At 35.6% G+C, this 26434-nt stretch overlaps 2 protein-coding genes across 3 annotated transcripts in view; one reads left to right on the forward strand and one right to left on the reverse strand.

The window, feature by feature from the left end:
• Positions 1 to 26434, reverse strand: part of RALGPS2 (Ral GEF with PH domain and SH3 binding motif 2) — a 156087-nt gene that overhangs the window by 41741 nt on the left and 87912 nt on the right. The gene's annotated exons all lie outside the window — the stretch shown is intronic.
• On the forward strand, positions 301 to 21739 carry ANGPTL1 (angiopoietin like 1). The gene is made up of 5 exons (XM_035010711.1): positions 301 to 654; positions 6158 to 7003; positions 17791 to 17984; positions 19418 to 19688; positions 21454 to 21739. The coding sequence occupies exons 1-5, from the start codon at positions 645 to 647 to the stop codon at positions 21639 to 21641; spliced, it is 1509 nt and encodes a 502-aa protein (XP_034866602.1). The 5' UTR covers positions 301 to 644; the 3' UTR covers positions 21642 to 21739.

Below are 26434 nucleotides of genomic sequence, written 5' to 3' on the forward strand. Positions count from 1 at the left end.
AGTTGAGTACTATTTTTTTCAGTATTCAAGTTAAAAGATCTCTGGCCAGCAGACTAAAATGTTTGTTTTATAATTGCCCGCTGAACTATGATAGTTTGTTTCCAGATGGTGCCCTTCCTTCAACCTGCACACAGTCTCTCCTTGTTCAGAGCTATTCAGCCTCCTGCTGATCCCACTACCCCCACCCCTATTTAAGGCTACGGAGAGGAAATCCTAAGGAGGAGATTTTCCCCCCTAGTCTCCAGCAATTTTTTGGTGACGTAATATGTGGGCTGAACTTGAGTTTACCGAGAAAGAGGGAATCACTATTCAAGGGTGCTGTATATACAATCTGGGTCAGCTGCAGCTGGTTACTGCACTTCTCCATGTGGCAGTCAGAGCAAAGCCACAATGCTTTCTCTGCCGGATTAAAGACAGCCCACAGACCAGAACTTCCACTATACTACTTAAAATTACATAGGTGGCTTGTCAAGTTCAATTGATTAGTGTTGTAAGAAGAAAAAGAAGGTCCTTATTACTGCTTGGATTTGACGGTCCAAAACAAAAATGCAATTGCCATTAAAGTCACAGATGAACAAACTTCTACACTGATTTTTAAAAGCAAGAATAAGAGCAGCAAGTTTCTGGGTCTGCTTTATCAACAGATGCATAAAGGTATTTTAATATTTCTTTTATTTTTCTTTAAAATTCTGTGTATGTTCAAAATTTTACATTTGTAGGAATTTCAAAATCTTTTACTAAAGAATTTAAAAATATACTACAATTTATTTTAGTTGAAAAAGGTTTTTTTTCTTTTGCACCTCTATGTGAAAAACTGATCATTATGTATTTTGTGATGATTAATGCATGATTTGAGGTTCAATTTAGTAATATTTGGTATATATGCTTATACATTGGTACATACATGTTAGGTTTCAGAAAATAAGTGCTTTAGTGACCCTAGAAATTTTAACAAGTAACAGATTAAATGTGTAAGGTTTATAACGCAGTGATTAAAAACAAAGGGTTACAAACAAAAGAAAAGAGCTGTAAACATGAGTTTCTCTCCACACAATTCCAGTGTGTGTGTGTTGGCAGGTCACGTATACTGTTCGAGATCTTAAAGTACAGCTACAAAACACAGCTAAAAAAGATATAAAATTAACTGAATGGCTTTGCAACAATTCCTCAATTATAGTATAACCAAATATTAAGCAGAAATTTTTGTAAAGATTTAAGCTATATCTGTGGTATTTCTTGCAAAAACTCAAGATTTTAAATAACTTTCCAGGTTTACATGTAAGTTATTTAACTTGGGTAACAGAAATTAAAAACTGCTATACCTAGAATTACTTAAGAAAGCAAAGTTATTGATACATTAAAAAAAAAAACCCTAAAACTTTACAGATTAGGACTAAGGAAAAAAATAAAATGTGACAGAAATATTATGTAAGCAGTCAGCAGTAAAGTAGAAAATAAGAACCCAGAAGATACAATTACTTAAATACATGATTAAAAGACCAAAAATATATAATATTTTTAGACAGACATAATTTTGGTAATCATACAAGAGGTTTCTTTCACTGCTCTACTTTAGCTGTATTATGAAAACTTTTAACAATAAAATTACTAGTTAAACACCAAAGACACTTAAGTGTTTTATGATTTGGGGATCCTCTGTTCTTTTAAAAACTAAAGACACTGAATGGTAAGAATCTTCAACAAGCAAATAATTGTAGAGCTCAGATTTCTTCAACTTTACATTCATGTCTTTTCCTTAAAGATTCAGACTCTAAATCCTGGGAGGATCTCTGTTAAACATATTTAAAGAAACTGATAAACTGTCCAAGCAATTCTACCATTTCTCTCTTTTCCGCTGCTGCTTGCTGTGAAAAGTGCAGGATCTCGTTAAACCTCGGTTCTTACTGAAGCCTTAGGCAAGCCCTGAATCTGAAACCCCAAACACACAGATAACTCCTATCCCTTCCTTCAGAGGGGGTGAGACTGTTCTCAAGTCTTTTCCCAGAGCATAATTACAATCTAGAAGTATCTAAGGCATCTTCAATGCTTCATAAATTTAGGGTCATTGCCTCATGCTGTTTTCAGTGCACGACATAGCCAGTTAAATGTCTCTATGCATTTACCATCGGAAAGGAAGTAACTCCTGATTTTTATTTCTTCTCTCTACTAGCTGGCAGTGTTAGCAACTATGAAGAGAAATAGTACCAATAAAATTAACCCAAAGCACGGATAACTTTTTTTCTTTTTTCCTTTTTTCTTCTAAAAACAACCAAGCAAAGACACAGATTTAAACTTACGTATACTGTAACTAATTTATAACATTCTCTTGGGACCTAGGAAAGTTTTAACATATACAGAAAGGTTTTATGAGGTAACACAGATTTATAGATCTTGCACTTTTAAAACAGAACGTGGTGGGAAAATATTAAATAAGAGAATGTTTTCAGAGAATGTAACAGTAAATGTATTTTTAAAACCAGTTCTTACTCATGACGTAGCTAGTCTACTACTTCAGAAATGTGGCTCCTTATTCTTCTTTAGGTGACAACGAAGTCATTACTTTTATAAGGTCAAAGGAATTATATTTATTTAAGAACAAACGTTTAGTTGCCTCCTTTGAATATCTAGGTCAGATTCTCTTATGGTACACAATGATTTATCTTACGATTTAATCGTAGAGGAGCCCACAAAGAGCCAAGGCAGAACACACCAAAGTGAAGCTATTGCTATTTTAATTTCACATCTCTGTTCTTTCATGACAAACACTGATGTAAAGTCACAATAACAGTCTTGGATTATATGTTCTTAGTTGTCCTATACAAATCTGTGTCTGGTGGGAATACAAGCTATTCCAATCAGAATATTGTTCATGAAATCCTACTTGAAGTTTCATGACAGCTGCTGAATTTCCCTTGTTTTGGTAACTTATCTCATAGATTTAAATAATTTTATGATCTAAGAATTTCCATTCTATTATTAAAGTGAAATGAGTGAATCTGAGGACTAGTAAGTTCACTAGGTAGGGGAAATACTGTACATTTTACCGTCCCAGTTTTAAAAATAAACCATACCTAAATCCCATGAATCTGCAAATATAACAAGAATCTTTTATTGGTAACTCTAGTACAATAAGTCTTTTCTTACAAAATAGATGACCTTAAGGTCTAAATTTTCTCTTGACATCAGAGACAAAACATAAAAACAAAAAACTAAAAGTACTCATCCAAGTGTGCTTTTGTTTATCAGTAAGGAACAGAAGGCCTCTGATATAAATATGGAATACTATTGTGCTCATTCCTCCTATCTTGATTATGTTAGTGAGAGAAAAATAATTTTCCATACCCCATTCACTCTTTGCTTTATTTTCATTATCACTCCACTTTGAAAACACCATTTATTTGACAACACCAAAGGAGACATGGTTTTAAAAAGTAGCAGTCATCTTTATGACTATGTTAAAGAGTCCATATTTCATGGATCTTAAGAACCTTTATTTTTTGGGAGGGTTCCTAATCACAAGTTAGATATGTAGCTATCAACTGATACAATACATACAGGGCGAAAGGAATGACAGCAGAAAAGTTTGGGACTGAAAAATGATGGAATCAGAGCCTAACAAAAACGATTCACAAATACCTTTTCAAAAATAAGTAATGGGTCCATGTAACGACCTACAAACCAGGAAAAGACTGAAAAACAAGCAGCACAAAGTTAGGGCTCCTCCACAGTTACAGCATGACTAGGATAAAAAAATCACAGGTCTGGAAAAGTTAGGAGTAGAAGAATTGAATCCAATCTGAGTGCTAATTTTGGCTTCTCTGGGACTTTATTTTTTTGTAGAAAGAGTATTTTCTTTCACAGTGTTGTTGTGAATGCAAATAGTTAACATGCATTAAGCACTACATTCATGTAAGGGATTGTTATGCTATTGGTGATAGAAAATAGGACAGAATATGTTGCCATATGCTGTAGTGGTTAATGAAAAAGAAAAACATCAACTCTGGAGTCTTTTGCCTAGGTTCAAATTCTGGCTCCACCTCTCAGAAGCTGTGTGACTCTCTGGGTAAGGTACTGAAATTTCTGGATGCCAGTCCTTCACTGAAAATGAGGACTGTAGTAATCTACCTCAAAGGGCTGTAGTTACAAGCAATTGACTTAATACATGCAAAGGGGCTTCAAACAAGGCCAAGCACCCAGTAAGTATGAACTACTGTTATTACTACACTGCTATTATTAGTTGTAGGCATCAACAACTTGGAACCCATCTTCTCAAACCAAAAAAACAAGAACTTGGGTGGAAAGTGGGACAGAAGAGTTCTTAGTGTGTATCCACTGCCATCCTTCAAAAACAGCAGAACAGGCATGCAGTTTATCAGAGGGGGAAGGTGGGCCACGTGCTCCAGCAGCCTGCTTGTGCAGCTGAGGGAGCGGCACGTCTTACCTGTTTTCTACTGCTACTACTCCTGAGGGAGGTAACTTGTGAGAAAGGAAGCAGCTTTGGTTCTTAGAGCGAGTACTGGTGTTTCTACAGAAATTGTACAGTGAGGGACAGGGGTCTCTCTGTCACAGGAAAAAAAACACTCCAAGCGCACATGCCAGCAAGACGTACCACTGCTGTCCACGCTGACTGAGGAGCCGGGAACCTGAATTCCTGACCTGGTTCTAATCCTGCCGACTTGCGTGGCCCTGGCTTTCAACAGGCACCTGGGTGCAAAGAGGTTCTCTAAGGCACTTTCCAACTCTAACAATCATATTCAATTACAGAGAGTTTCTTTCCTTGGTAATGGTTACAGAAAACTATTGAAATTGTACTACAATACAGTTCGGTAGAATCTCTGTTAGAAGAATGAAACTGCTAAAAAAAAAAATGAGTGAACCTGCTAAATCATACATAAGCTTAGAGCATTTACATGATTATGGTTTAGAAAACACAATTACCCACAAAAATGACTGTAAACATTCTCTCATTCTTAAACTTGTCACTAATCCCAAAAGGACACACTACAAAAACAAAAAATATGATCCCAAAACTTTCTGGTTTGAGATCTAAGAATGTGTCTTTAATTAGATAGATAAAAAAGATATTTATTATAGAGGGCCAATTTAATTAAAAACAGATAATATAAATATAAAATAATAGCTAATAAAGTCACCTCCTAGTAACTTTAATACTAGTTAGGGAAGAGGGGCGCCTGGGTGGCTCAGCTGGTTAAGCATCTGCCTTCGGCTCAGGTCATGAGCTCAGGGTCCTGGGATCGAGCCCCGCATCGGGCTCCCTGCTCAGCGGGGAGCCTGCTTCTCCCTCTGCCTGCCTCCCCCTGTTTGTGCTCTCTCTCTTTCTCACTCACTCTCTCAAATAAATAAATAAAATCTTAAAAAAATAAATAGAATATTTAATACTAGTTAGGGAAGAATGTTTTAATCAATGCTTTACAAACACTGTGTATCATTTTCAGAGTCTTAAGACAGTGAGTAAACTTTTCAAGGGTAAGTAAAGTGTCTTATTAGGGTCTCAAAGCACCCAAGAACACTAACCCTTTGCCTTTGCACACAGTGGGCACTGAGCTGAGGAACAAAAAGCATTACAATGAGGTGGTAGTTGGAGAGCTATTCTCTGAAACCTGAATTTTAAACAAATGCAAAGGCATCATGGTGTTGAATTTAACAAATCAGTAACGTTAATTCTGGCCCAATTTAGTAACACCAATAGATACCCAGTTCTCCCCCTGCCTTTTTTTAATATATTAACAACTTTAAAAGTAGGTTAAAATGAATTCTTTCCTTTTTCCCTTCATCGGTTTATTTTTTTACTTAAGAAAAGACATGAACTTTAATGTAGTTTTCCAGTAATACATTTTAAAGTTCTAAAAGGAAACAGTATATTTAACAATTTTCGATAAATTAGAAAGTGCAGGCAATGTAATCCGCATGGCTGAAAATTCTGGAGCACACTGGTTTTATTCGTTTTTGCTTATTTTTTTATGGAGCACCTCAGATATAAACAATTATTCCTAACACCAATCCAACACAACTAGCTAATAACCATATCATCTTGACTGCAAGATGACACATCCTGGGTTTTGCTCATGTTTATTATTCTACTTTTTTTATTTATTTGCTTATTTATTTATGTTTTCGTTGGTTTGTTTTCCAAAAGACTTCATACAACCTCATTTCAAAATGAAGGCTTTTATCTGGATCCTAAGTGTGCTATTCTTCCTACTAATGGGCACTGGACACTGCAGAGGCGGCCAGTTCAAAATAAAAAAAATAACCCAGAGGAGATACCCTCGTGCCACAGACGGTAAAGAGGAAGTAAAGAAATGTGCATACACATTCCTGGTACCTGAACAAAAAATTACAGGGCCGATTTGTGTCAATACCAAAGGGCAAGATGCAAGTACCATTAAAGACATGATCACCAGGATGGACCTTGAAAACCTGAAGGACGTGCTCTCCAGGCAGAAGCGGGAGATAGACGTCCTGCAGTTGGTGGTGGATGTAGATGGAAACATTGTCAATGAGGTAAAGCTGCTGAGAAAAGAAAGCCGTAACATGAACTCGCGTGTTACTCAACTCTATATGCAACTACTACATGAGATTATCCGTAAGAGGGACAATTCACTTGAACTTTCCCAGCTGGAAAATAAAATCCTCAATGTCACTACAGAAATGTTGAAGATGGCAACAAGGTACAGGGAACTAGAGGTAAAATATGCTTCCTTGACTGATCTCGTCAATAACCAGTCTGTGATGATCACTTCACTGGAAGAACAGTGCTTGAAGGTATTTTCCCGACAAGACCCCCATGTGGCTCCCCCTCTCGTCCAGGTAGTGCCACAGCACATTCCTAACAGTCATCAGTACACTCCCGGACTGCTGGGAGGGAACGAGATACAGAGGGACCCAGGTTATCCCAGAGACTTAATGCCACCACCTGATCTGGGAACTTCTCCCACCAAAAGTCCCTTCAAGATACCACCAGTAACTTTCATCAATGAAGGTAAGTTACCTCTTACTGTTAAAAATGGAAGTATGAGGTTAATACGTTTTATGGTTTATGAAACAATGCACATAATAAGCCCTGACTCTTCATCCTGGTGATGTAATTATACATGGACATTTTTGTTTTCTATTAATCAAGAATTGAACTGAAATACACCTCTCAGCTCTGAGTCTAAGAGTTCCTAAAAACAGTGTATTCTGTGAGAAAAGTACTGCCTTCCAACCAAATTCTTACAATCTAAGTTACTAGCATTAAGACAGGAATGAGTCCACAATCCACTTCTAACCTCTACAACCATCCTATCCTCCTCCAGCTAGGTCCTCTTGCTGCTCAACAATCCTTTTGTTTACCTCTTGCTGCTCTTCTCATTCTCCTCCTTTCAAAGGAACATTTAAAAATTTGCTTTCACTCTCCTTAAGCCTATAATTATACTTCCTCCTTACCTCCACTCTCAGAAATGCACCATCTACTGCTGTACTGAGATGTCTCCTCAGGTCCGAGGTTCCTTGTTCTTTCTTGTCTTGAAAACATCTGCACGACACCCATGGCTTCTTGCCCTCAGTCTTAAAGAGGAAAAGGTATCCCTTCTATTTTCCAAGGCTAAACAAACTACAACTTGTATCATATACCCAGTTTTCACTACGGTATCAAAAAACCCTAGAATTGATCCTAATATCCGTTGCTCTATTTCTTAATTCTTTCCTTCCTTCCTCCCTTCTTTCCTTCCTTATTGATCACTGATCTAAGTGCCCAGAATACAAAGATGAATAATCCACCATTGTTTGTTTGGTAAGCTCACTGCTAACTTTCTAAATATTTTATTTTACCCCTGCATCCATTTTCTCATAAAGCATTCTCCTGAATTCTTTACAGGTTGATTTGTTTCCTCAGAGTGGAAAGAAAAGCCCAAATGCCCAAAATTAAAAAATAAATCACAGTTCATTCACTTATTGAAAAGGCAGCAAATAAAACTGCACATAGACTATGGAATAATTTTAAACAAGAAACAGAACAAAGACTGGAAATGCATATAGCATAAAATATCTCTCTGCAGCAATGGACACCACTGACCATTCACATCTCTCTTCTTGGGCCTCCACATCATAATATTCCGACTCTTCCCACTTCTCCAGGTCCTTCATTTGCATCCTCTTCCTCTTCTACAGCTTAAAAAGTTTTCCTCAAGATTCTCTATTTTACAGGTCTCACACACCTTCAAGGCTCCAAGTATCACCACTGCTCAAATGCCTCCTGCCTGGAGCTCTCCCTCCTGGTTCTAACCAATGCTGAATGTTCGCATCTGGATGTTCTACCATCACTTCACACGGCGCTGCTTCTTCCCCTGAAATGCCTTCTTCCAGCTTATCTGTCAACCTGGCAGATTTCAAGGCTTAAGTAAAATATTATCTTAAATGTTACACATTCCTAGATTCAAACAAACAGATCTCGATGGCTCTTTCCCCAAACTGCTACCTATGCCTTGAACACATTTTCTATATCACATTACACTAGGGTTGTTTGCATGTCTGTCTCCTGCTAGACTGAACGCTTCTGGAAGAAAGTGAACTGTGTTTTCATTTTTCTACCTCAAACATCTAGCCAGAATCAAGCTTTGGCACATTGTGCTCAGTGTATTTTAAGCACTACAATAGATATTTGAGGAATGAGTGAATGAACAACTAAAGCCTAAAATAATCTCTTTCCCAATCTAGCATTTTCCTTTTAGAAATAATTATTATAGAGGTAATACATATTTATTGAAGAAAATCTAGAAAATACTAATAAGCTTTTTAAAAAACTTCACTGAGGGGCACCTGGGTGGCTCAGTTGGTTAAGTGGCTGCCTTCGGCTCAGGTCACGATCCCAGGGTCCTAGGATCGAGTCCCGCATTGGGCTCCCTACTCGGGCGGGGAACCTGCTTCTCCCTCTGCCTCTGCCTGCCTCTCTGCCTACTTGTGCTCTCTATCCTATCTCTCTTTTAAATAAATAAAAATCTTAAAAAAAAAAGCTTCACTGAATATCCAAATAGAAATAAACAAAAGTTAACATTTCAGTAATAACCTTCAAGTCTTTCTTTTTTTCCTTTCTTGTTAACATGGTAATCACTTTTCTTGCAATTTTAAAAGATAACTTTGTTCTTTTTCTTTCTCTGTGATTATATCCTTAGGATAAACCTCCATTAGTAAGACTGATGGGTCATCTGATTTTGATTTCTCTATTGTGATTTATGCTGCTCCCTATTTCTGAATTTGCTTGGCTCATCTCTGTTACTTCCCTCCTGCCCCACACACGTAGTCAGCTAAGTTCTATCCATGTTGCTTTTCTGTCTTTCATGGGCTTGTCCCTCATTTCTTTCCTTTTTTTTTTTTTTTTAATTTTATTTGAGAGAGAGAGAGGGAGAGGGAGAGACAGCACACACAGGGGGAAGGGCAGAGAGAGAGGGAGAAGCAGGCTCCCTACTGAGCAGGGAGCCTGATGCAGGACTCAATCCCAGGACCCTGGGATCATGACCTGAGCCGAAGGCAGACGCTTAACCGACTGAGCCACCCCGGTGCCCCTTGTCCCTCATTTCTATTCAGAGCCAGAACTCTAACTTAGATCCAAGTTATCTATGGCAGCAGCTGGAGAATAGAGACTTCTGGATTATCATAGCTCTGTAACCTTGGGGGGGGGGGGAACTGCTCTGTACCTCAGTTTCCCCATCTGTAAAAAAGAGGATAATAATTGTACTTACCTTACAGAATTTGACACTTGAGGAGTGCTTAGAACAGTGCCTGGCACTCAAAATGTTAACTCTTATTAGGAATGGTATAATAGCTTGTTGACTAGTCTAACTCCATTTTCTCTCTCCATCAAAATATATTCTATTTGGCAACAGATCTATCTTCTTAAACTACTACTCTGATCACATCACACTTCTGCTCAGCGGTTCCCCATTACACACAGAAAATGTGAATTTTGCTTAGCCTGGGTAAGAACAATATCCTCCTCAAATGAAACCTACTTCTTTAACTTTCCTTCTATTAATTTCCTTCACAAATACCATCTGCTTTAATAAAATGAATCAACTCATTGTCTTTGAAATATTTATCATGCTTTCTGCCTATCAATTATAAGGCTCAGATAAAATAAAATAAAATAAAATAAAATAAAATAAAATAAAATAAAGTAGCAATTCCTCCTTGGAGCCCTTGTTGACTTCCTCAGGCTTAAAGTAATTGCTCTTCTCCATTAATTTCTTTTCTCTGGGACATAAAATATATACAACATTCCTTATATTCCCTGTTGAATTATCAGTTATCTTTACATGTACTTACAGCACTCAAATACACATCTAAGTAAAATGCCTTCCAACTATAATGTAAGCTTCTTCCTGGTGGATGGATATTGTATCTCATTTGCAGATGCTAAATAACTGTTGGGTTAACTTATTACATTTTTATAGAGCTTCCTAAAGTTTTCATTCCACAGACCTTCATGAAAGTACTTTAATACATTCTACTGTACTGGATTAATTCAATTTACACTGTTCTAACTCTCAGTAACAACAGGCTAAAATACCATTATGTTAGGTAAATGATGATCACTATTAACATCCTCACACCCTTTGATTTTCAAAGGAAAGATGTATATACAATGATCCACTGGGTATAGAAAGAAAAAATATGTATTTTTAATGATCTTTTAAAAAGTATGTGTTTTGTGTAAGCTTTTAATGTATACAACTTCTCAGCAAAGTAGTTTATTCATATAACATAAATAAACAACTGAAGTGTGTGGAATTTTTTTTTTAACTGATGGAATGTACAATTATGTAGGTATGGAGATGACCACCATGGAGTATTTTCTGTGGGTGCTAATCTTAAGCAGATGGTATCATCAGTTCTCGAAGAAATTATTATTCACATACTCATACACTGATACATTAAAAAATGCTTATACAAAATGAGCTATATCAGTTCTAGATTTTATTATACATTGAGCTATAGTGCAGGAACAATCTTGTATTTCAGAATTAAATCCCATGCTAGGGATTTAGCATATAAAAGTCCCATTAAACAGACTTTTGTTTTAATAAAACAATGGTGTTTATATTCCCATTAACCAATCCTTAATGTAAAAATTAAGGGCAGACATAACTTCTGTTATTCACTATTTATTTGTTGTTATAAGTAAACATTAACTTTTCACTTATTTTATTCTATAAATATTGGTCTTTGATATTCAAGGACATAATTAGCTACACTATAAGAATGGTCATTAGAACACTAGCGAACATAAAAGGGAAAGTGAACAGAATTAAGAAAACCTGTTTCCTTTGTTATTAACCTTGGAGAAGCGACTTTGCCTGTCTGGATCTGTTCTCTCATGTGTATAAGGAGTGCTGGTTGGACTGGACAATTCTAAGATCATGTCCTAGTTCTAATATTCTATGATTCCTATCAAATATAAATTACTATAAGTAGTAATTAAACTTCCCCTTTCTTTTCTTTATATATAATGTGCGAAAATCTGTGTTTATATTATTATCAGACTGGAAAATATGTCTGAGCTGTTTGGGTACTTGCACAAAAGGGGCAAAGATGGATGGTCCTCCTGTACTTACAGATGCTCTGGCACCAAGAAGTTTGTATTACTGTATGTGTGGGGACGTGGTCTAGAAGACTAAAGTCTCTAAATGTATAATGTGTATGTATTATTTTAAAAGTGTTTTAGCCAGTCAGAAAAAGTCAAATACTGTATGATTCCACTAATATGAGGTTATCTAGAGAAGCCAAATTCATAGAGATAGAAAGCTGAATGGCCGCTGGTGACGGTTTCAGTTCTGCAAGATGAAAGGAGTTTTGGAGAATGGTTGTACAATAAAGAGAAGGTACTAATGCCACTGAACTGTACATTTAAAAATGATAAAGTTGGTAAACTTTGTTATATGTATCTTACCATCATTTTTCTAAAAGGGTGTTTTAATGACAATTTTATATTCTTTTAAAATGGTTATAAGAAAAATGCACCTCAAAAGAACTTATTATGAACTTAAAGCAAATAAAGCAATACTTTTGTTAGATTAAAAATAATTACCTCCAGAAACGTTACCCTCCCTTCTAGCTTAAAAACAAAATGGGAATGTAACTACACGCCTGGCAAATTGCCATCAATAAAATTCTTAACTGTTATTCAGTGGCTGCATTTTGGGTTAGTGTTTTATAGAAAAAAAACAAAAACATTACTCTTTTACAAATGGTATATTTATGAATATAAGTTTACTCCTTATAGGTGGATGGACTTGAGAAAGTTCCTTCACAGTGTGTTAGGGCATAGATCTGAGTATCAGGAAATTTGGATTTTGGCAAGACTTTTTTGTTGCCTCTTTTGTAAGAAAGACTGCTGTGGTGAATAAATGAGGTGACGCACATAAACATGCTTTGTGTATGGTATGACCACCAATTATTCCATTTCTCTGTGCCCTTCCCTGTATGTGCCTTGCTATGCCATGTATGGGGACATAAATTGTAACCTTAAAAAGTTAAACCCGAAAAGCAGTCATTAGAAACTTAATATGCTTTTCAGTGGATAAGCTAATTTTCAAGTATTTATAAGGCTTCTTATTGGTAAATTTTAAAGACACAACTGGTTTTGGCGGAATACTTATATTAACACTTAAAAAAGAAAAACTAAAGACTGCTTAGATAAAAACGGGCTGTTGGAATAGGACTCTTGTTACAGTTATGGGAAACAATTGATCAACTCTTGTAATTAAAAATTAAAGTTTGGGATGCAAACTGCATTTGAAACTTTTATTAGAAGAATTTATTATTGCTTCAGAAAGTATTTGCCTCAAACTTCCCATTCTGAAATGTTGTCAAATATATTTATCTTATACTTGGCTCACAACCCAATTAAAAAGTTTACCTCTCAGAAAGATTTTACTCGCTGACCAATTATTTGAAAGCTCTAAACTGATTATCTTTTTTGTCCTGTTTCTCCTATCACAAAGAGCACAGGATGGACAAAGTAAGAAAATAAATGACTTTAAAAAGGGAAGGTTTTACCTTTTAACATAAGCAATTAAACAGTTGCTTTACAGAAAAAAGACAGGTATGTTAAAGATGGTTCCCAGTAAAGGTATAGTCAAAGTATGAAAGAAATTTTGTTAACCCACTGTTCTGGTCAAAATATAGGTTCTTAATGAAAAATACATGTTGGGAAATAATGTGGCATGACTGGTCAATATTTTTCTTTCTATGAATCAGATCTATTAACTGGAGTTTGTTAGTCCTATACCTATACAGACTTAAATCATCAAATAAACTGAGCAAGAGAGACACTGGTCCTTCAAATTCAATGTACAGAATTCCAGTTTCCTGCATTGAGAAGAGTCTAATTGCGTGTCAACAAAGATGAAGACTATTTCAAGATTACTCAATGCAAGAAAAAGGTTAATAAAATTCCTATTTTAAAAGAAAGGTACTTCCAGTCTATACCCTATGTGCACCATTATGAACAAATTTCTGATACATGTCAATTAATTTATTCCTAATAATATGCAAACCTGCAAGTTAAATTTGACCTCTCAAAAACAAAGGTGTTACTTTTCTACTAGTCATTTAAGAATTCCTATTAGGCAATGATTTTTATAGTAGAGAAAAGTAGTAAAACATTTAATATAAGAATGTCTTATAATCTAACTCTGGAGCAGAAAGTAAATAACATATTCAAGTAATAATGAAAAAATATTTCTGCCAAGATCAACAATACACACTGGCTAAGACAGGTTAATGGTTTATTTATAAAAATAAATACAAATACTACATTCTAATATTTATTACCTTTACTGAGGAGAAAAAAGTAGCTAAAAGCACTACTAATTTTATACACATGTTCTGGAAAAGGATTTCAACTAAATATTCCTAAGCCTTTTGATCAACTAAGTCTAACAGGCATCCAAACTGCAAATATGAAGCCCACCACAAACAAGTGGGTTGAAAATTAAAGATCATTTTAAATTTGCCTAAAATGAAGTCTTATCAAACGAAAGCAGGATTTAGAAAGCGCAGCACTTTTCAATTTGCTTAAATATCCAAGGGCCTTCAAATAGCAGAAAACAAATGCTACTTTACAAATACTTTGTTAACATTCAAAACCTTGATGTTTCTAAACATTTTACAGCAATTCAAATAACCTAATGAAAGTCCAACTGCTGAACATATACTTAAATATAAAATGTCAATTGTCAAAACTATAGTCAAGTTGACTTGACTCTATGGTTGTTTCTTTACCCCTTGAACCTAAAATTTTCTAGCCTATAGTAGATGCAGAAAAGACACATCTGGAAAAAATAATGTACAACTGAGGAAATTCTGGAAACCACGGTGGCTACCAGGAATCATTTAGTTCAACAAATATTTGAGTGTCTAAGTGGGCCTCACCTGTGTGGATAGACAACCAAAAGATACAGTGTTTGCCATGAGGAGTTGTATGAGTAAACAAATGACTACATTACCATGCATCACACAAAGTAATCTAAGAATGGACCTGGAAATTAGACTTCACTTTTCCTTCTATTTCACTCCCACGCCATATTAAATTTATTAAATAAGCATATATTTACTAAAGGAGCTACTGCTGTGTGTCAGGGACAGCAACAAAGGAGAAAAGGAGGCAACTAAGTTACTGATGATGACTACTCTGCCAAGTACTGTGTTAAAGGTTCTGAATACTTTGTAATTTAGATTCAGTAACTGATAAGGTAGATAATAAAAAATAATTCACGTTGAATTTTAATGGAATGTGATCTAATTTATGGCCAGTCTGATAAGCTCAAAATGTTATTTTTATCATCGTTTCTGTTATTTTTATATCAAAATGTTATTTTTATATTTATCACAGCTTATTTATAAGCTTTCACAGACTAACCAATATCCTCATGAATACAGAACTATAAATTCTCAACAAAATTTTAGCAAATCTAGCAATACTTAAGAATAATACACTATGACCAAGTCAAGGTTATCCCAGGAATACAAGGTTGGTTTAACATCAAAAAATAATCAACAGAATTTACCTATTAACAAACAAAAAAAGAAAACCCTATTAGTTCAGTAGATAAATAAAAAGCTTTTGACAAAATCCAAAGCCCATCATGATAAAAACTCTTAGAAAACTAGAAACAGAAGGGACAAGAATTTTTAAAGTAGTTATTATAACTTAAAGGATATGTTCATAACGAACCCAAGACTGGAAACTGCAGAAGAGAAATAAAAACTATTAAAAAAGAATCAAACTGAGGGGCGCCTGGGTGGCTCAGTCAGTTAAGCACCCGACTTGATCTCAGCTCAGGTCTCGATTTCAGGGTTGTGAATTCAAGCCCTGTGTTGGGCTCCATGCTGGGCATGGAGTCTACTTAAAGAAAAAAAAAAAAAAAATCAAATTGAAACTCTAGAACTAAAAAATTCAATACCTAAAATAAATGTGACCCAAGAAAGACAGCATTAAGTCTTTACAGTTTCTCAAATTTTTTACTATTGTGTAGTGTTTAGTCATTGTATTATAATTTTAAAAAGTCTGAAACAGAGAAATAACAACAAAACATTAAAATGTGGGCTAGAGAAATAGATCATCTCTTGATTTTGTGTGTGGTTTTCAACTTCCTTGTATTTAAAATATGAAGGCAAGTTAATTAATTCATTTACTTAAAAAATGATTGATAGAAAAAAATGAAATCTTGCCATTTGCAATGATGTAGATGGAACTAGAGGGTATTATGCTAAGCAAAATTAGTCAATCAAAGAAAGACAATTATCTTATGATTTCACTGATATGCAGAATTTAAGAAACAAGGCAAAGGAACACAGGGGAAAAGAGGAAAAAATGAAACAAGACAAAACCAGAGAGGGAGACAGACTGTGAGAGACTAGTAATCTTAGGAAGCAGACTGAGGGTTGCTGGAGGGGAGGGGGGTGAGGAGGATGGGATGGCTGGGTGATGGACACTGGGGTGTTGTGTAAGACTGATGAATCACAGACCTGTACCCCGGAAACAATACATTATATGTTAATTAATTAAATTTAAATTTAAAAAAATGACTGATAGCCCGCTAACAGTTAAAACACTGATAATGTGAAGTCAGAAGAAAAACAATAGTCTCCATCCTCAAGGACCAACCTAGAGGGAAGAGTTCAGTCTCTAAGACCCCCTTCTAATGACGCAATTGTGTAACTATTTATTTAGTGAGATGAATCCTTCCCCAATTACCCCAAAAGAGATCCTGTATATATTGGCACAGTATAGATAACACATTTCTCAAAATTTCAACAATCCTATTATCAATATAGTGAGGATTTTCTTGAATGAGCTTTACTTGACTAAACTCTATTTTCACATAATTTCTAAAAGTTGCACATGTCCTAATTTAAATATTTCTAGTAAAATATAAAATTTGACAACTGGAATTTCTACACTTTTTTTGTTGTTCTAAAAGATCTGCGGGATAATTCTTATTTCTGAATCACTTAATACTTTCACATGCTTATAAAAAACTAAAGGATCGAAACACTGAAGAATGGTGCAACTAAAGAATGTTCAGTAAAACTTACAAGCGATCTTTCTTTAGATCCAAAAAATGTGGAAATCACAAGTTCAAGAGTCAGATCCTCTACAAAAGATTTCATAAAATGTTTTATCATTTTAAAAGATATGAAGAACTTACTCGTGTATTAAAAAATAGGGAGGGACTCCATAAAACTATGAAACAACGTAAGAGCAAATGTAGCCAGCAGCTCAGAGCATGGACCCTGGGATTAGAAAGAAATGGATTTAAGTCTAGGGTTTATTACCTTCTAAGATAAAGGACCTCAGACTAGTTAACTGTTTCATCTATAGAACATCTGTAAACTATCACAGGGTCATTGTGTAGACTAAATAAGAAAATTACTGTTAGTCATATAAATTGATACAACTCTTTAGAAAGGCATTTTGCCAACATTCCTGAAGTGTATTCTTACAGACTGCTGAATGGGGGAAAAAGCTAACAGATTCTATAAGTTTGGGGAACTCTGGTTTATTTCAGGGCTTCTTAATCTTTCATACGTGCATGTACACTGTGGGTTTCCAAAAGGGTAATATAATACTTAGCAATAATAAAACTTATTTGACCATGGTAGGCCGTTTTCACTAAGTACCTCAAAGGACTAGTGTGTTCTACTGAAATCAAATTTTGGAAACTGTAAACTGGGCACTATGAAGAGCTATAAAAGTATTCACGCCCTCTTGATCCAGTAGATCAATCCCACAGCATTTTTATAAGTTAATTATTTGAAAACCTGAAGCCAATAAGACGACACTTTGCATACTTTTATAATAGTAAAAATCAGATGAAACCTCAATAATCCAATGACAAAGGAATAAACAGTGATGTATCAATGTTAAAAATTTAGATTACAGCTACTAAAAGCGCCAGAATGAAGACTGTAGTTCCACAGAAATTTCTGTTAAAAGACAGAATCCAATTTTCTATGCATGTCAGAATTAAGACAACATAAAAATCTATGTATATGGACAAAAACTCACAAGAACAGTGGAAAATAAAACAAGTTAATTTTCCATATAGTGGGACTGGGGTAATCCTTTTATTTAGTTTCTTTAACTTTTATGGTGTGGTGTATGTAATAGATAAAAAGTGGTATCTGTAAAGAAAGATACAAAGGTAAGACTTTTGATTAAAAACTATTTTAATATGGCTCTGTTCCTATTAAGTTTCCTGGTAATCAATGATCTTTTAATTATAGGACCATTCAAAGACTGTCAGCATGCAAAAGAAGCTGGACATTCAGTCAGTGGGATTTATATGATTAAACCTGAAAACAGCAATGGACCAATACAGTTATGGTGTGAGAACAGTTTGGATCCTGGGGGTTGGACTGTTATTCAGAAAAGAACAGATGGCTCTGTCAACTTCTTCAGAAATTGGGAAAATTATAAGGTAAATCAGTGATTGAGACCTCAGAGGTGGAACATACAGCTCTTTCAGAGCAGCCATTCCGTGCGATAAGTAACACAGTTTTAAAATAACTACCCATATATATTTCATTATCTACCTTTGTCAAAAGGTAATTCTCATCTCCAGTTTTAAGGTCAAAATTAAAAGGTAAAAGGGAAACCGAAGATATCCTTTAAACTGCCCCTTTTCAGTCTGGATGATTTTTACATATATTTAATTCTTAGCAAAGACTACTGCTGATTCCATCTTCTAAAAAGACAGCTGCTTTTTTCTTTATGCCCATGTTTGTACCCATCAGCAACTGCATTTAAGCAATCATATGAACTACAGAACTTCAAAAAAATGACCCTTTCTCTAGGACTGATTACCTCTGATAATCACCCCCCGTGTTTTAAACTGCTAACACCAGACACTGGTGCTTCTGGGAGGTAACGTACACCTGGACTGTCACACAGGACCAGAGCCATGCTGTAGTAATGCTGGAAAAGCAAGCAACTGGTTTTTGCTAATAATTTTGATGTTTACATGCTAATTTTATGAGTGGTATACACCCTCCAGTTTAAGGATGGCAGATGGGGGAGATTGTATTTTCTAGACGGTCAATTCTTCATTCAAAATTGTGTAAGTCACGCGATTGCTCACTTTTAGGTGACATTTTACTGGCAGTTAAAAATGAGACATTAATACATCCATGTCAAAAGTTATATAAATTTCTAAACAAATAACTAGGGGGAAAATAGTCCTACAACACAACCTTCTTGAAAACACAGTGTTAAGATCAGGTTTACCAAGCCTTACATTGTGCTGCGTACCTGCCATGGTGAATGCTTACTGAAATAGGAGAGTTCATTGATTGTTTTAAAAACAGTCTGCAATTTTTCCAAGGTGGAACTCTGAAGATTACTGTTATATCTTCTCATATTTAATTATAACAGAGCTAAAGACCATTTGTTTTAACAACAGAATACTATCATTTTTTATTGAGTGATCATAATAATGTTAGCTACCCTTTTTGTCTGACTATTGGGGTGGGGGGACAGTTACATAAATACTTTCAGGAAAAAAAATTTGGCTCTTTGTGTATGAGAGAGATCAGGAATCCTTTTCAGGGATTTAGGTAGTTCCTAGTAAATGTTTTTAGTAGCTAGGAATAATTTTCATTCTCTTTTGCCTTTTTCTTATCCATAAAGTTTGAAGCTAGCTGTGCAAATAAACACAGACAAACTAAGAGAAAGCAAAAAAAAAACAAAGTGACTATGTGGGGCTTATAAAGATGAGGTGACCTATTAAAAGGGAAGTTCACATTACCACTTAAATGGTGAACAGTTATGTTATCAAAGATTTAAAACTTATCCGTAAAAAAGTTTACTATCTCTACACTTATTTATGCCCTCATGCTGTTTGTTTATTAACAGAAAGGGTTTGGAAACATTGATGGAGAATATTGGCTTGGCCTGGAAAATATCTATATGCTTAGCAACCAAGATAATTATAAGTTGTTGATTGAATTAGAAGACTGGAGTGACAAAAAAGTCTATGCAGAATACAGCAGCTTTCGCCTGGAACCTGAAAGTGAATTCTTTAGACTGCGTCTGGGAACTTACCAGGGAAATGCAGGGGACTCCATGATGTGGCATAATGGTAAACAGTTCACCACACTGGACAGAGATAAAGATATGTATGCAGGTGAGTAAGAAAAAACTGATGTGCATTCTTTGTAGAACCACTAACTGCTATGCATTACAGAGAACCTTGCTATTAAAGGATATGCTACTAAAAATCTTTCCATAAAGGTAATTTTGGACTCAGTCATAGGTTACATAAGCTGCTGAAAGGTCAGTATCTCTTCTATAAGGCAATCCCAAAGTGTGAATGAACTCTGTGAAAAGCAAAGTTCTATCATTCTAACCTGGGGGTGGGGAACAAAGCAAAAGCTCATTCACCTGGCAAGAAAACTCTCTAACGCCTAAAATTCATAATTACTACTAACTAAATACCTACCACGTGCTAGGCACTGTTGTAGGTGCTAAGTATACAGCAACGAAAAAAGTTCCTGCCCTTCTAGAGCTTACTCTCTAGGAGACAAAATGATTTGTCAGGTGGTGACAAGTACTCTAATAAAAATAAAACCAGTGAGGGAAAAATGAGTGATGAGCAGCTGGGGGTTAGATGGGTGCTATTTTATACAGAGTGCCTGAGAAATGTTACTTTGAGAAGGTAACATTTGAATAAAGACCTGAAGGGAGTGAAGGAGGCCAGCCATTTGGGGACATGGCTTTGAAAAAGGCATTTCTTAGTACCCACATGAGAAGGAACAGTAGGACTGCAACATATGGTAGGAAGAGCAAAAAATCTTTATTCAGAGGGGCAATTAATATCCTCTTTAAAATCAGTTAGGCAATCCAGATATAATAACTCTTAACATTGGGGTGCCTGGGTGGCTCAGTCGGTTAAGCATCTGCCTTCGGCTCAGGTCATGATCCCAGGGTCCTGGGATTGAGCCCCATGTAGGGAGCCTGCTTGCTTCCCCCTCTGCACCTCCTCCCCTCCTGCTCGTGTGCATGCAGTCTCTAATAAATAAAATCTAAAAAAAAACAAAAAACAAAAAAAACCCAACATTAATTTTCATATACTTCTACCTTTTTTAAAAAAAGATTTTATTTATTTGTCAGAGAGAGAGAGAGAGAGAGCACAAGCAGGGAAAGCAGCAGGCAGAGGGGGAGGAGAAGCAGGCTTCTCACTGAGCAAGGGGCCGGATGCAGGACTCCATCCCAGGACCCTGGGATCAAGATCTGAGCCAAAGGCAGATGCTTAACCAACTGAGCCACCTAGAAGCCCTACTTTTGACTTTTTAACTCAGGTTTGTGGCCCTGATAAAGAGATATCCCTCCTGAAAACAGATCTATTTTTCTGTTCAGCTGTATCTTGGCCAGGAGCACATAGGTCTCTATGTTAACCTATCTTATAATGGCAAAAGAGGAAAAAAGGAAGAGATATAACCGAAGTATTCACCATATTTACAGAAACACATTTGACCACCTGAGTGCTATTCTATTTTATATTATTTTGTGCTATTTTAAGAATTCAATTTTCCCAAATTTACTTTTAGCAACTCTGTATCTTTCTTTCCCAATCTCTCCAATCTCTCCCTCTTTCTCACAAATGCCGTTTGTGTTTTATTTACCCTGCTACCCAGAAAATTGAATCACTAAAAAAAAAGCATGTAGTAAATAAGCAAAGGGCAAGATAAAGGCAATTCAAGTGATATTTCAAGTAGTTGACACTTCAGAACAGTAACAGTATGAAGAAACAAATCCACAAAGATAAAGGTAACCGAAACCAATAAGAAAAACTCAAACCGTTCCAAAGGTAGCATAAGTTTTTGATGGTTTGCAGGGTACCACACTTAGAAGAATCCTTTACTTTGATATCTCTATTTTTTTCCTCAAAGGAAACTGTGCCCACTTTCATAAAGGAGGATGGTGGTACAACGCCTGTGCACATTCTAACCTAAATGGAGTATGGTACAGAGGAGGCCATTACAGAAGCAAGTACCAAGATGGAATTTTTTGGGCTGAATATCGAGGCGGGTCATACTCCTTGAGAGCAGTTCAGATGATGATCAAGCCTATTGACTGAAAGAGAGACAGACTCCAACTTAAATGACATAGAACTCTGTATTTTTCAGTTCCTAAAAATGTAAATGTTACATATATATTGTTTTGCACAACTCATTGCTACAGATACAGTTTTTAAAACGAATGTTACCATAACTGTAAAAGGGGATTTATAAATGTAGTTTCATCTTCCTCAATATACTACAGAAGGTTATTTGTACCCACAACCCTAGTTATTTTAAAAACTATATTGATTAAATACAGGCAGTTTGTTTTATAAAATGTAAATATTTGCCACAATGTATAACAAATCTTAGCTTTATTTTAAATCAAAACTGAATACATGTTCAAGAACAACTTATTTAAAAACTTTGAGATTGCTCTAACTTCCAAAAGAAAAATAATTTTAAGATTTCAAGCCAAGTAACACATTTTATTTATAAAAATATAGACAGGAAATTAGAGAAAACTCTAGTTTTGCCAACAGAAAATATATTTTGCATTGAATAAAAGTTATTTCAAATTGAATTTGTGCCTTTCACATGAAATGATTAGATCTGAATTCTTGACAACATATTTTATGCCAATTTCCCAAAAGAATTAAGTGACCCATGGGACCCACGGTATTAAAATACGTATTTTTAAAACAAAAATAATGTATGCAATATTTAAATAGTCAATTTACAAAAATAGAAATATACAAATGATTTTTTCAATATCATCTTCATATGATTTGCTGAACATCAAAATTTCCTGAAATGCATGTTTAGTTGTATCAGCAAAATACTGTTATTACAAAAATTTAGTAAGCCAAAGATTTTCAGATCTGAATTATAACTAAGTTTATTTATTAATTCTCTGCTCACCCTACCCCCAAATCTGCTATTCAAAAGTCAGAAAGCTTGGAGAGCTTTACAAGCATTACCACATACTGACGGTTGGGACTAATACAATTTCGAGGAACTGAGATTCAATAGCTTCAGAGCAGAATCCACAGGGGCTTGGCCGGTCCAATTTGCTTATTCCATCTTATGGCGTGTGTGTCATTTACTCACCTTTGGATCTAACAACTTTATTACCAACCTTCTGCAATAATTTCCTTCCAGAAACATGTTCATTGGTTACAGATGGCCTTCCCTTCATTCGCGAACTAAAATTTTAGAGAGATCTCACGACTTTTGCTTCAAGCAAAAAGAAAAACCCAATCAGAACTGAAGATGACCATTGGAACAACTCATGCCTACCAACATAACCAATGTTTTTCCTGTCACGTGTTAAAATTAAAATTCTGGTGAAAGAAGTAAAGAGAACGTCAAAACCTTATAGTATTATTATTCTTTTTTTTACTTATGGTCATCTTCAAATGGTTTTGAAGTCCCTCCTACCATCCCCAGAACAACAACAACAAAAAATCTGGTGTAAGATTTCTGGGATGGGGCGCCCAGGTGAGTCAGTTGGTTAAGCATTTGCCTTTGGCTCAAATCATGATCCCAGGGTCCTGGCATTGAGTCCCCCATTGGGCGCCCTGCTCAGCCCGGAGCCTGCTTCTCCCTCTCTCTGCCCCTCTCCTCTGCTCATGCTCTCCCCCTCTCTCAAATAAACAAATCTTAAAAATCTTATTTAAAAAAAAGATTTCTGGGACAAATTAGGCATCTAGTTGTTATATCAAATCTTACCGGAATAAAATTTTCCTAGGGCATTCCATTTATTGACAGAACTACAGCATTCACTTAAACATCCAAAACCCTAACAAAGGCAAGTCTTACAGAATTTTCACAGAAAAGGAACATTATATTAGTAAAACTAGAATGATGTGAAAGTCCACATACAAACTAGAAAACTGGGCTGAATGCTAAACTGTCCTGGCCACTGGGCCCACTCTGTTCTCCTTTACAGACACGATATAGCTCTGTTCTGGAGTTCCTAGAGAGCAGGGAATAAGCAGCAGAATTATATGACGGCTAAGGGTAAGTTCTAAAGTCAGTACTGCTTGGGTCTTTGGCCTAACTCTACCAATTTACTAGCTGTGTTACCTGGGGTGGTCTTTATACTCTGTTTTCTTACCTATAAAATGAGGATACAAACAGTACCTAGCTCATGTGGTTACTACGAAAATCAAATGAAAATTTATGTAAATAAATACATGTGGTAGAACATTTAGAATAAAAATCCTTGATGTAAGTAAGGACTCCGTAGACTTTGGCTATCAGATTATTACTATTCATCTATGTACTTTCTGCCACACTTGCCGTGGTGCCTTGCATAGAGTAGGTGATCAACAAATGTGTTAAAAAGAAATACTACCCAAGTTTTCAGACATAAAATTACTTTGATCTATGATCTTCATTTGCAAACCCAACAGCCCTAAGAAACCAGATCATAAGACAAAATAAAGAAAAATTAAGGTGAGGATATTCATGGTAGGAATTTCAGCCAAATGAGGATCTTTTGAGAGATTAAACAGGTCACTTGTGGACACAGGTTACCTAGGAATAAAGACATGGTTGCCCTACCTTCAGTAAGATTGAACTGTAACCTTGGAGCTGGGTTACAAAAGGATTCAGTTATTTTTAATAAATGAAATGAAACTTATCCTAAGAATGATTTAGACTCTATTCTGTACTCAGTGGGAGATACCATCAATGTCTAGGCAACTTGGCATCTCTGACATAGACTTTAAAAACTTAAGATTTTGAATAATGCCAGTATTAGACAATGCCTTGAAATTCAGTAGGTATCTACAAATAAACTTATCCTCAGGCTCCAAGCCTGGTAGAGTATAACAAGCAAATTTTCAGTCTAGTGCTCACTTGACTCTATGTATGAGTCATGATATGAGAATGCTAATTCTTCTAGTGTTGTATTTCTTAGGACTCCTACTGGTAATAATATAATAAGTGTATAAAAACTTCTGAAATTATGAAAATGTTCAAAATTACTTATAAACCTGTACTAATATGATTTTTATATACTTAATAGTAAGTTAAAGATTATACCCTAAAAAATTATAGTCTTTTTAGTGTCTATGAAAGATAACCAAGTTAGAAAAGAATGATTCCACTTACAATGCCCAAGTCCCCTCCCCCTCCTTCCCTAAAGCCATCTAAAAACAAGTTCACTTTTTAATTTTATCAGTGGGAGGGTGCCTGGGTGGCTCAGTTGGTTGGGCGACTGCCTTCGGCTCAGGTCATGATCTTGGACTCCCGGGATCGAGTCCCGCATTGGGCTCCCTGCTCGGCAGGGAGCCTGCTTCTCCCTCTGACCCTCCTTCCTCTCATGCTCTCTCTATCTCATTCTCTCTTTCAAATGAATAAATAAAATCTTTAAAAAATATAAAAAAAAATAATAATTTTATCAGTGGGAGTAATAGTTATTAAGTTGTAATTCTATAGATAATTATAGGAAAGACTTGACAAATGAACTCAAAATTTTAATTTCAATACAGATACCCAAAATATTAATATTATTCCCTAATGCTTTCTTTGAACTATAAATGAAATAGTTATAATGCTTATCTTTATAGCAAGTCAATTTAACCCCCCTTGTCTGTTTCTTCACTATTAAAATATGAATAATAATAGTATCACTTACCTTATAATACTGTTAAGAATTAGATAATTTATGTAAAACAGAGTTGGGCATACAGGATTAAGTGCTGAATAAATGTCAGTTACTAAGATTTTTATTATTCTTTTCCTGTTAAGGTTTGCTCAAAAAATTACAAAATGTTTTTACTGAAACATCAACAAGCAGAAATGCCACTGGCAAAGCTACTGGAACGGGGGGGGGGGGCGGGGAGAGTCCGACTCTGTTTATGATTAAAATGCAGATCTGTCTAGCTGCTACACATTATTTTTAAGGTAAAAGCTCTTAAATAAGGACTATGAACAGGGTAAAGAAATTAATGCAACCCTAGCCCCAGACTTTTTATATCATAAGTCCTCAAGTGATCTACAGTAAACCAGAAAATTACCATTAAAGAATGTTCGAGGAATTTTAGATATATAAAAAAGAATGAGGGCAAAAAGGGTATGTGAGGTAATGGAAAATGCAGATGTAATTTTGGCTAAAGAAAAAGCTAGGGCTAGCTGCCATTTGGTCAGAGCTCATTCTCGGGATTCAAAAGAAAGTGACTGAACATGCTTTATTGCTGTTTTAGAATACAATATATAATCTAGTGAGAAGAAGAAGGTAAAGTACTCCATGGTGTATATTATCTACAAATCAAACCAAAGAAAGGAAAAGGGAATAAAAGTCTTGAAATATCAAAAGCCAGTGATATTTTTGGACCATTAGACATTTTTGAGACCCAGTGTCGGAACCTTTTATATGTTTAAGCAAGTAAAACTCTACCAAGGGAGAAGAGGAAAACTCATTAATTTCCACAGAGCTGCAGACAGCTTTGGGTTTTGTCAAAATTACCTGAATAAAAATGTGGATAAAAACCTAATATTTTTGAAAAATATTTGTACACGGGTTAGTAGAAATTTCTAAAACTAAAGTAAAATAGGGACGCCTGGATGGCTCAGTCGGTTAAGCGTCTGCCTTCGGCTCAGGTCATGATCCCAGGGTCCTGGGATTGAGTCCCGCATCGGGCTCCCTGCTCAGTGGGGAGCCTGCTTCTCCCTCTCCCTCTGGTGCTCCCCCTGCTTGTGCACATGTGTGCTTTCTCTCTGTCAAATAAATAAATAAATAAAATCTTTAGAAAATAAAAAAATAAAGTAAAATAGAGAACTGTATCCTACTAAGAGATCAAGATAGGTTAAAACTACTGAAAAATGAGAGAGGATCAGATGAAATCAGAAGATCATTGTT

This window comes from Mirounga leonina, unplaced genomic scaffold, assembly GCF_011800145.1.
Source record: "Mirounga leonina isolate KUSES-001 unplaced genomic scaffold, KU_Mleo_1.0 Mir_154, whole genome shotgun sequence".
NCBI classification, from domain to species: domain Eukaryota; kingdom Metazoa; phylum Chordata; class Mammalia; order Carnivora; family Phocidae; genus Mirounga; species Mirounga leonina.

Bases quoted from the DNA above. Each gene is read 5' to 3' on its own strand.
- ANGPTL1 (XM_035010711.1), top strand. The intron at 7,004-17,790 runs GTAAGTTACCTC...TTTTAATTATAG, and splicing joins AGTAACTTTCATCAATGAAG to GACCATTCAAAGACTGTCAG. The intron at 17,985-19,417 runs GTAAATCAGTGA...GTTTATTAACAG, and splicing joins GAAATTGGGAAAATTATAAG to AAAGGGTTTGGAAACATTGA.